This window comes from Zootoca vivipara, chromosome 6, assembly GCF_963506605.1.
Source record: "Zootoca vivipara chromosome 6, rZooViv1.1, whole genome shotgun sequence".
NCBI classification, from domain to species: domain Eukaryota; kingdom Metazoa; phylum Chordata; class Lepidosauria; order Squamata; family Lacertidae; genus Zootoca; species Zootoca vivipara.
In genome coordinates, this window is record NC_083281.1 from 52203232 (window position 1) to 52215228 (window position 11997).

Below are 11997 nucleotides of genomic sequence, written 5' to 3' on the forward strand. Positions count from 1 at the left end.
CCACCTGCACCCCACTATTCATTATATGCTCTGGCAAATAAAAATATGTCTGCATACCAATTACTCCAGAATAGTCCAAATAAAATTGGAGAGTACAGCTGGCAAAATGCCATCTATGCTAGCTTTTCTAGGCAAATGATAACAATCTCGTAATGTACAGGGCGAGTCTTTTAAAAGAGGCCCTGTGGAACATGTGTACTCTGTATCCACGGGACCTCTTTTAAAGGACTCACCCTGTATTATATCCAACACAAAAGTTGTTGCTTGCAGTGTCCAGGGTTTTTTTCCTGCTCTCCAGCTAACAGTTCACAACCACTGTATTTTTGTAGTATTTTGTAAAAGTTGCTATTTCTGAATTTAATTGAAGTTGGGAACTTCCTGCCTTTTGTGAAGGGTACAGATATCAAAGCAATATAACATCATAACAAAGCATTTCCCTTGTTAAACATAAAAAGGTTAGTTGCAAACATTGTTACCATGTGGGAAGGGCACAAATATCCCAAGAATGAGAGCAACACTTTGAAATAAATGCTCTCTCTGCGTGTGGCCCTCAATAAATGTAGAACTATGCAGATATCTGGTATATTATACGGTACTTACACGTATTGGAGGCAACCCCATCTCCAATACACAATGGTGCAACAACTTCCTCACACAGCACATGGTTATACTATGCTGCTCACACAAGATGTAAGAGATGTAGGCCACAAACTAGGAGAGATTTAAAAGAGGATTGGACAGACTGATGGAGGATGAGGCGGAATTCCTCTGAATACAAGTTGCCTGGAATCATAGGTGAGAAAAGTGCAGTTGCCCTAGATGTTTTTTTTTGTTTTTTTACACAACTAAGTATCATAACTTTTCATGAAGAAGGAATTAAAACCCCCACAGAAAATGATTCAAACTCCCCGCCCCCATTATACCCAGAGGGTCCTTCTGGTCTGGCTATTTTTTTGAGCACGCAGTGATTGCTATCACAAACTTTCTAGTACAGTACAATTATCCTTCCACTTTTCTAACCATAAAAATCATCAGTACAGAACTGGAAGGTGGTGGGGTAACAACCAGTAGCTGGCAATGTTGCATAACTTATACAAGGACAGGGTGAAGTCTCAATAAATAGGTGATGTCATATAACCTCTGCAATTCTTATGTGAACACTTTCAGCATGAAAGGTCATTGAGGCTGGTCTGAAAACTCCCGAGTGTGTGATTAACAAGCAGTCGTACACATAGCATGTACGTACTGCTGTATACCTTTGAATATCCAGAAGAGGAAGATAATGGCTCTTCTCCTCAAATATCTTAGAACTGTGTACAAGTAGTCTCTATCATTTAGCAGCAGTACCAATTGTACTGGCAACATGGTCTCTATTTTGTATCTTTCACAATGCCTCAGTCTGCAACACAATGGAAGGAGAATAGTGAGCATCAAAGGTTTTAAAAAAATAATTATAATGGTGGAGAACATTTGGATACAATTCTGCAAATTGGCCTTCCTGTTCTAGGAGAGTTTTTGAGAAAAATCTCAAAACGTTTATCAGAAAAGTGTCTTCTGAGGAACTTCAGCTAAGACCTAGCCTGTTTGTTTTCCTCACTATTGTGACTTTCCTTCAAACCTCACCTTTTCCGTGAAGGTTTTGGTGCAACCCTTTAGTCCAGGGATTGGAGACCTGTGGCCCTTCATATGTTGTTGGACTACTATTCTTATCGCCTCTGAACATGGGTTATGCTGACTGGGGTTGATGTGAGTTGGAGTTCAAAATCATCTTGCTGTCAATAGGCTCCTCATCCCTGCTTTAATTCTCACACAACTATAATGAAGTCTTTATCTATGTAACAGCATTTGCTCACATTCAAACTTTATTATTGCTGCCGCTCTTTCTGATGTTTTCTTCCTCATTGTCCAGCTATACAGCTAAACTAAACATTACATATGGAGATCAATTTCCCACTTAAAAAACCCCCAAAAGCCAGGGGGTCAGATTGATGATGGATGAGGGAGATTTTAACTTTATTTCCCTTATTTTAACTTTATTTCCAGCCCTATATTTATTTCCCTATATTTTAACTTTATTTCCCTTTATTTTAACTTTATTTCCAGCCCTATATTGCTCCCCTGAAGCTATATTTTACTACAATGAAAAACCTAAAAGGTATGCATATAGGTACATATGTGTTCCTCCTTGGGAGGATATTTAGATCAGGAAAGTGGCATGTGGGGTTGGGTAGGGAAGCTAAGTAACTCCTGTCAACCAGTGACTTAGCCCTGATCTGATTCAGCATAGAATAGCATTTGCATTTTTTGCTGCAGCATCACACTGTTGGCTCATGTTATGTCTGTGGTCTGCTAAGACCCCTGGCTCCTTTTCACATGTTCTACTGGCAAGCCAGGCACCCCCCATCTTAAATGTGTGCAGTTTGTTATTACATTTGTCCCTACTGAAAATAATTTTGTTAATGTGGGCCGTGTTCTCCAATTAAGTTCATCTTGAATCCCAGTTCTGTCTTCTAGTGCATTGGCTACCCTTCCCAGTTTGGTGTCATCTGCAAACTTGATGAGCACCCTGTCAATACCTTCAGCTAAGTCATGTATAAAGTTGTTGAACAAGTGGGCTCAGGATAGAACCCTGTGGCACCTCACTTGTCACATTTTTCCAGGATGATGATGAACTGTTAGTGAGCACTCTTTGGGTTTGATCAGTCAATTAGCTACAAATTCACCTTATCTTGTCCACATTTTACCAGCTGCTCTGCAAAAAATATCATGGGGGGCTTTGTCTTAAGCTATACTTATAAGATACATGTGAGTGAGCAGTATCTATCAAATTCTTAAGTGTGAATAATCCAGCCAGTTCCCTAAAGAATTCACTCCCTCATTGACTCAGCAAGAATTCTTGTTTTATTGTTTATTTCAAGTAACATAAATTTGAGTCAATGATAAGCAACAAAACATGGGTGTTTAAAAGTACAACGATTGTTTGTGTTAAATGTCTAATTGCCCCACCCAGAGGCCTCAAGCAAAACTGCAAGCCCAGCTATGCCTGGTGCTGTACCTCAAGTTACAAATGTGGTTCATTTGTCACATCCTTTCTTCAATGATCAAGTGCATGAAGCTACTTCTTTTTATCCTCAAAGCCCGGTGAGGTTGAGAATGAAACAAGTAATAAGAACATAAGAAGAGCCTGCTGGATCAGGCCAGTGGCTCATCTAGTCCAGCAGTCTGCTCTCACTGTGGCCAAACAGATGCTTTTGGGAAACCTGCAAGCAGGACCCGAGTGCAGGAGCACTCTCTGTTTCCTGCTGTTTTCAGCAACTGGTATTCAGAAGCATTCTGCCTCCAACCATGGAGACAGAGCATACCCAACCCAGCTAGTTGCCACTGGTGGCCATGAATCTGGCTAATCCTTTCTTAAAGTCCATCATGTTGGTAGCCATCACTGCCTCTTGTGGGAACGAGTTCCACACCTATGCGCTGGGTGAACAAATACTTTGGGGTTTTTTTTTGTCCTAAACATTCAGCTTCAGTTGATGTCCATGAGTTTTAACATCATGAGAAAGTGAGAAATGATTAAGGTTGTCTCGTAAACCTCATCTTAATCGAACCGTCATGAGCCATCTCCTATTTATTTTGTAAATCGGTCAGTCAATAAAGCATTCAATATCTTTATTGTGGTCAGTGACCAGCATTGGTCAGTCAAATTTGTTAGGAATCATTTGTAATCACAAAGAATACGAACAGTATAGAAGTATGTTTAGCACAGGAGGTCTCCAGCAGATGGGACAATGGAATTCTGTCTGATCTGTAGAGCTGCTAAGACAAACATATGTATCTTGTATCCCATCTGTAAGCAAATAACAGATTACCCCCCTCTATGTTTTGCAAGCTGGAAGTGAGGTACAGAGAAAGCCAGAACCTTAATGTATATTAACTTGCATCTAGGACCCACACCAGGAAATGAAGGTAGATTTCCCAAACATTATTCAGGCTTCCAGCTTCTCTTCTACATATTATACAAACAGTGACACACAAGCTAAAAATGGGCTATATCAATTGTGAAATTTGCAAGTCTCTACTTTAAAACATATCTAAGTCTATAATTTTCTACTGGTTGCCACTTCCATGTCGTTTAAAGAGGGGAAATGCCAATATGTAGGCAATATGTAGAAATTGTCATATCGCACTCCCAAGTCAGAAGTTTGTCTACTTGTAAGCAAGCCCTACTGAGCTCAATGGCACTTGCACCAAAGTGTACACTGGACAGCAGCCAGAGAAATGGATGAGAATTTAATTTTTGTTCCTTATGACACAGAGTAGACCAATGGAGTATGTGACACAACTTTCTTGTTTAGATCCAGATGCTGAAAAAATTGAGGTAATTTTAACATTTGTATGTTCTAAAGTATGACTGTTTTTTTTAAAATTAATTTTCTTGTTTTATCTTTTCATAAACTGCTTTGACGTGGGTTTTTATTCTTACAATCAAGCAGTGTATAAATTTTATGAAATAAATACTGATCATTTTATTTCTGTATTTTATTTCATATAATCCTATATCAATATATTTTTACTCAATACTGGACCCATAAAATAGCATACTTCAATATAATTTACAGATATAATTTAAGGGAATATATTTGAAGCAACTTGTGTGCCGAACTTATAAGCAGGAGAACCAATTCCATACATCAAAGTTTGCTTTTTGCCATATTGAAAAACTCTATGAAAAAGTTCTCAGCTGAAGAATTCCAGTTATCAAGATCATACGGAACTTCAAATGTTGGTTTTTCCCTAAAAATTGCAAGAGCAAGGAATACCACAAAGTGTGCTGTGAGTCCCCATATTCGAAATGAAGTATTGTGCTCCGAGTCATCATATTCAAAAGAATGCAATAAATAAGCGACATTGCCCATCTTTTTGGGAATGCCTGTGTACTTTAAAGGCCTAATAAAATACTCCAATGGTACTGAAAACACATCACTGACTTCTTCTGGATTAAGATGGGCTTGGAATGTATCCTCTATGAAGGCGACAACTGGAGTTACCAAAGAACGAGTCTGAAAAGGGAAAAAAGAGGTTTAGCTCTTTAAAGCAACTACCGTAAAAGTCAGGGCAAAACACTGCAAATATCAGTGGAAAACAGAAGGAAGGCAGGCGTTACCAGTGTGCCTCCAGATACTGCACCAAAACTCCCAGCAGCCCTATTTTTTTTTAAATTCTTAAATAGCCACTGGTCATGCTTGCTGAAGCAACATGTAGAGCTCAAGTGGTTTTAGAGTGGTGTGACCGGTTTGGCCGCACTGGGTGCCACATTGCAGGCGGGCTCTACAACAATGCTGCAGAATGAAGTATAGGAGGGGGACACACTGAATTTTAGCATTGCAAAGGGCACCACTGAAATTTGAGAGCCCAAATTCCACCGTGTGGGGCACACCATATTGGCTACCTGTGCAGATTCAGAGACTCTCTCCTAAACCCTAAACAGAGAAGTCAGTTAACAGAACTGATCAGCCCAGAGTGGCAGGGGCAACCCAGTCAGATAGGCAGAGTACAAATAATAAAATTCTTATTACTGTTAATATAATCCAACCCCAAGTTGGATGGAGGCAGCAAAAGAATAAGAGCTTAGAGGAGAAATCTAAAGAGTAATGTAAGTTAAGTGCAGGAAGGAAGGAGCAGGAGAAAAAACTGGACCTAGGGTCAGAGATAAATAGGTACCCATGCTTGCAAGTACCTTATACTTTATCTAAATGCGCCTTACTTTATCTATTACAGGTAGAAGCCTACAGATGACTTCAGCTTGTTCAGCTTGGAGCCCCACTTCTTCCTTGGCTTCGCGGAGAGCTGTTGCTATTTCATCTCTGTCTGCTGGGTCACTTCTACCTCCTGGAAAACACACTTCTCCTGGGGATCTTCTCAGCTAGGATTTGGAAGAACAGCTTTGTTAAGTAATTATTTTAAGCGATAAACATATGATCCCAGAAGAGTCCTTAACATATCAGCAATTCCCATTTTTGATTAAACAACTTGTACGTTGCATGTCATATGTTACAGTCTTTTATATGGCTCTCAATCTCTCTGCATAAAAACCTATGTTGGCAATAGTTTGCAGCTGATATTTTGCATGCATACTAGATTAATGAATTCATTCAACTGTTACACTATACATTGTTATCCATGGGAGATTAAATTCTGCAAGGAAGAAGAGATATAAAGTTGCAGAGATGGAAGGGGAAATTTTCCAACCCTTATGATTTCAAATTTTTGAAATATTTGTACCCCCAAGAAGTGTATAGAATCATGCATGGCATAGAGAAAATGGGTAGAAAAAAGATGGGCACTGGTCTGATCCAGCTATTCTTGCATACAATTGAGAGATTTGACTACATACCACTTGCATTCTCTCTTCTCACACATTGACACCAGGCAGTATATTTCGCAACAAACCTTACAAGTTGTGGAATTTTTTTTCTTCCAGATTTTCATACCTTCATTGATCTGACAGTGAAAAGAACCCACAGCTTTCCATCTTTAACAATCAGCGGAATAAGAACAGAGGCTTTTGGAAGTGTTATATGGGAAAATCTGTCTCCAACATCAAACTTCTTTAAATTCTGTATAGCTTTATCTTTCACACTTATTCTAGAACAAGGAAAAAGAGCAAGCATTTCACAAAAACCTGAATTTTCACTCCAGAATTATTGTTAATTTGCATAAGAGGAATATTAAACAAATCTGTTCATATTATTGCAGATTCAACAAGATAAATATTCTACTAATCCAAATCTCTAGAGGCCCACAATAAGTATATATTCACCTAGAGGCAAACACAACCAGAAAATTGTCTGCAACGTTTATATATTGACAGTAATCTAAAAACATTTTGTTTACTCATGAACAAAAAGCATAATGAATAAAGCACAACAACGGGATGGTTATGAGCATGGCCTGTTTTATTCTAAAAGAACTATTTCTTACAGTCCATTGCAAATCTTACAACTGCATGAAATAACATAGTTTAATACTGAAACATTTTTGCGGTCTCACTATTGTGCAAGTACATAAAAAAACTCTACACACACCATTTAATACATGTTAACGAATGTCAAATGACTGTCGGTGCTTGTTCCATACAGACACAGAGATTAAAAATTAATTTGCTTCTTTTGGCATTACCATGACATTTCCTTTTTCATGAGTCATCCCCCGGACCAATCACAGATCATGAACTGTAAAAATCAGAGATAAGCTGCTTTCTGGCACTATGACAGAAAAAAAAATGTATCCAAGGGACTGATCCTCATGGATCCTTATATATATATTTTGCAAGCAATTCCTCAAAACCACCACCATGGCATATCATGTGTCATGTTAGTGTTCACAGATGTATTTGGTGACTTGGTGGTGGTTTTATTGTGATTCTGTGTAAATCCATGAAGCCTTAGATCAATGTTTATGACTAATGGTAGGCATGCAAAAGATCAGTCATTTCAACTATGCTGCCTGCCAAGCTTTAATTTGATAGTGGGGGTGGGGGGTTTTTTGGTGGTGGGAAGCCGCCATGTAAAATTATGCAGTCCTATGCAACTAGGATCCATTTTAGTACTACTAGAGCCGGGAAAGAATGTGTGTGTGCATTTTACAGAGGAGGATGTGACCAGAGGAGATTGTGCCCAGGACATTCTCCACAAAATTCCAAATGCATTCATGGGCAAAAAAACAATAAAAAAAACGGCCAAATGCTTATTTTGGAGTGGGCAACATCAGTTCTTTTTTCTACATATTTTTGCAATTGTTGGTGCCCTTGACAGAGGCATTTGCCCACAGGGAGTTCTGGGCCAGGCAGGATCCAACATTATCTTGTAGATGCCTGTCCCACATGCACTGGTGTATCATTTGTGCTGGCCTACAGCAGATTTTGGCCTACACCAGTTGCTTATTTCATATGGTCTTTATTATGTCATCAGGCATTTATGAGCGTTTCACAAGTGCAAAAAAATTGTTTGAATAACATTATTATTGTTCTTGAAGTAGGGAGTCCCCCAGTCATGGAGAAATAAGATCCAGGGAATTCTAATGTTTATTTTGGGTTTGGAGGGACACATCACATTTCCTTTTTTAAAAGTGTTTAAAGCTCTGAGTAAATAAGAAATCAGGAACTAGTAACCAAATCCAGCATTGTATGAGATGGTTTGAATAACCATTTTATTGATAATTATTTCACTTTACATTTAAGTTTTTAATATTTTATTGTTTCTGTAAACTGCTTGGAAATATTTACAGTTAGTATATAAATTTACAGACGAAAAGGCCAACCTTTTAAACATTATGCAAGTCCCAGAGCTCAAAGGAATGTAAGGTTGTAGCTGCACTGCCAGATCTGCACTGCCAAGGTTGTAAGGTTGTAGCTGCACTGCCAGATCTTAAAGCATGTTTACACAAAAGTAAGTCTCAGTAGGTCATCCTACCTGGTAAATATGCATAGGGAATGCAACCTGGTAATAGTAGACCCTATCGAATGCAATGAAGCTTCTGAGTTTGCATTCCTTGAATCATGCTGCAAGAGTTTTACCTTTATTAATTATATTTTATCATCACTGTAAGCCACCCTGGGCCAAATTTGGGTGTTGAAGGTGTGTGATTGAAATTTTAGAAATAAACCAAATTTTAAAGGGAGCAGAAACCTGAAAAGTTATATAACCATTCCAGGTGCACTAAGGTAAAGCTTGTCTCAGGGTTGCACAAGGCTGAAAAATCCTCAAGGTGGCTCCTCCCCCTTCAACAGTTTCAGTTCTTTGGGCTGCTACACTCATATACTGTACTGTATCCAGTCACTTGGAAGAAAGTCCACTGAACTCAATATGACTTTCTTCAGAGTCCCTTGCACAGGACTGCATTGCTAGTCTCCAACCTCTGCACAGGAAGTAACTTTAAAAACAAGTAAATAAATAAATATTGTTTTAATATTAACAGTACTGTAAACTGCTTCAAAAGTTTGCTTATGCTTTAAAAGCTGTTTTGTAAATATTTGCACAGACAAATGTCATAATTCTGTCTTGTTACCTTGTGTGGAAAATGTATCAGCACTTTAAGTAAATAATAAATAAGTTCCTTGTGGAGGAAGCACACATGATTACTTTAAAAAAGTGAATAAAGCTTCAATGTGCATGCCACAGGAAAAGCTATGTATGATATAATTAAGGACCTAATCATTCAACATGCTAAAGATTGTTAGTTTTATTCTTTCGCTGACCTTCTTCTATCACTGTGTTTACTTTCAATGAAAGTAAATTATTATTTATGAAGCACCCAAAAATAATAATAAAGTGTTGGGCATTTATAGTACCAAAAGAAAACCCACAAGCACGGACCTCGGGCTTTATTAAAACAATAATCCAGACTGCCCCAATCCTGCCCTTCTTTATTCACAAAGCAGCGCGTCAATCACCCGTCTCGGTGGGAGGGGGAAACGTTGTTCACGTTACCTTCCTCGTTTGTCGTCATCAGCAGCCATTTTGCAAAGCCCGAGTCCAAAGTCATCCGTCATTGCAAGCAGCTGTAAGCTCCCTCTCGCCTGCTCCCGCCTTCAGAAAGAACAACTCCATTGGCTCTTCGTCGCTGATTGGCAGCTCAGCGTACCTGTTACGCAAGACAGGGACGGTTCAGCAACGACGCCAAGTTGCTATTGCGGTCTTCGGTGAAAAGTGACGTCAGAGGCAGAGAGGGCGTGCATTGGAAAGAGGGCGGGCGAAAATGTGTGGAAGCCGGCTTGCTATTGGCTCTTGTGGATACGGTGATTATTGGATGGTTGTTGGCGTTGGAGTTGAGTTTATCATCCGCGGCAACTTTTTCTCTTACCAGCGAAAGGGGCGGGGGCAGAACTAAGGCAGGTTTGTTTTCAGCTTTTGCAAATCTTGAGAGAGAGGTTCCTGGGTGGGAAGGAAGGAGAACCTGTTAGCTTAAAATAAAAAGGAGAACATTGTTCTGTAGAAAGCCTTGTGCGGGGAGGTTTTTATTTTTTTGCAATCTCTGTCTGGAGTAATTGAAAAGCAGTTTGTGGCCCACCAGTGTTCTCCCAAGTTTCACTGAGGCGTCTGGGACATACAGTGGTACCTCGGTTTATGAACACAATTGGTTCCGAAAGTCTGTTCATAAACTGAAGCGTTCATAAACTGAAGCGAACTTTCCCATTGAAAGTAATGAAAAGTGGATTAATCCGTTCCAGACGGTCCGCGGAGCAACTGTTCATAAACTGAAGCGAACTTTCCCATTGAAAGTAATGGAAAGTGGATTAATCCGTTCCAGACGGGTCCGCAGAGTACTTAAACTGAAGCGTTCATAAACTGAAACATGGGTGTAATTGGTTCCGGAAGTCTGTTCATAAACTGAAGCGTTCATAAACTGAAGCGAACTTTCCCATTAAAAGTAATGGAAAGTGAATTAATCCGTTCCAGATGGGTCCGCGGCGTTCATAAACCGAAAATTCATAAACCGAGGTGTTCATAAACCGAGGTTCCACTGTATATTTAAAAATACAATTAAAAATCATATCACATCTAGGACCAGAAGCGTACTTCAGATCCCTTGCACGCTTGGCAAGCAGCTGTATTTACGTCCCCACCCGTGAAAAAAAAATCACTTTACCGCATTTGCCACATTAGAAATTACTACATTTTACGCGCCCCAAGTACACATCCCCCCCCAGGACCGGTTGACAACGCTGGCAAATACAGCTAAGGCTTTTTTAAAAAATTAACCTGTATGATCAAGGGGTTAGCACACACTTCCTATGAGGAAATAAGGTTGCTAATTTGGTGTGGGTGGATCAGCCTTGCCACCTCTTTAATCTCAGCTGAAATCGGCAGGCAAGACTTTCCCCTGCTAGATTGCTGTTACAGTGGCAGCAATACTGGAACTTTTTTTTTTTTTTAAGGAAGGCAAAAAAGGCACTTGACAAAATGATAGTGGCAAACAACTATTAATGACACAGAAAGAGAAATAAAAAGCATGTAGGGGCATGATACAGCCATAATTAAGAAATATTAAAACTGGAATCCTATGCACACTTGCCTGGGCATAGGTCCTCTTAAACACACATGAAGATTTCATTATGCTACCAAAAGAACCTTATTGGTAGTGAATCAAAGAGGCATACCCTCCAACATTCTCTGATGAAAATAGGGACGTCATATTCCATAACAATAACTTTACTATGTATACACCAGATATTTGACTGGGTTGCCACAGCCCCTCTGGGTGGCCTCCCACATATATAAAAACATAAAACGTTATACGTTTTAAAGAAACTTCCCTATAAAGGGTTACCTCCATACTCTCCAACAGTTCTCCGATGAAAATAGGGATGTTTTAAGGAAAAGCAGGGCATTCTGGGATCAAATCAGAAACTGGGGTGGCATCTGTAAATCCAGGACTGTCCCTAGAAAATAGGGACACTTGGAGGGTCTGAAGATGTGGTCTCCTCTGCTGATGCTGCCCATATTGCCTTCCAAGGCCAGCCTGCCCATGAGGTGAACCTTGAGCTGCAGTATCCTGCAGAGCAGTGCCCCTTTGAGCACCCTGCTGCTGGCAGGGTTGTGTGGCAGCTGTGCTTTTTTGCAGCGAGATCTTACTGGAAGCCACTGGTAAACAAGGCTTTGATGATGGCTCAGTGAGGCTCGCAGCAGCAAGGCCTGGTGCTGCTCACCGCAGTGAGGCCTGGCCCCTCAAGGTTTGTTTTTTTGAGGGGGAGGGGGCTGAAGACACCTCAGCCCTATGGAGTTAGTGCTTATGATGGCACCGATGGGTCATTCCAAGGCATTGTGGGGGCATTTTTAATTCTGGCCTTGGCACTAATCACTGTTGCCACCACCATCTAAACATGTAGAAAGAGGTCAATAGAGGGCACTTTGCACATCTCCCCTCCCCTTCCCCCAACCTAGAGCCAACCCTTTGATGTGACTTTTTGGTGCAGCAACACACTTGGTTCAGAAGCTATTG

The 11997-nt window shown here is 40.0% G+C and overlaps 1 protein-coding gene across 1 annotated transcript; it reads right to left on the bottom strand.

Moving 5' to 3' along the window:
• Positions 1-239: 239 nt before the first annotated feature.
• Positions 240-11530, bottom strand: NUDT7 (nudix hydrolase 7). The gene is made up of 5 exons (XM_035120812.2): positions 11326-11530; positions 9486-9929; positions 6489-6642; positions 5762-5920; positions 240-5057 (listed from the first exon to the last, which is right to left on the bottom strand). The coding sequence occupies exons 2-5, from the start codon at positions 9545-9547 to the stop codon at positions 4689-4691; spliced, it is 744 nt and encodes a 247-aa protein (XP_034976703.2). The 5' UTR covers positions 9548-9929; positions 11326-11530; the 3' UTR covers positions 240-4688.
• Positions 11531-11997: the final 467 nt, after the last annotated feature.

Excerpts from the sequence above, each read along its gene's own strand:
- NUDT7 (XM_035120812.2), bottom strand. The coding sequence starts at position 9,547 with ATGACGGATGACTTTGGACTCGGGCTTTGCAAAATGGCTGCTGATGAC. Across the intron at positions 6,643-9,485 it reads GATGACGACAAACGAGGAAG|AATAAGTGTGAAAGATAAAG; the intron begins GTAACGTGAACA and ends TCCTTGTTCTAG. Across the intron at positions 5,058-5,761 it reads TTCTACCTGTAATAGATAAA|ACTCGTTCTTTGGTAACTCC; the intron begins GTAAGGCGCATT and ends TTCCCTTTTCAG.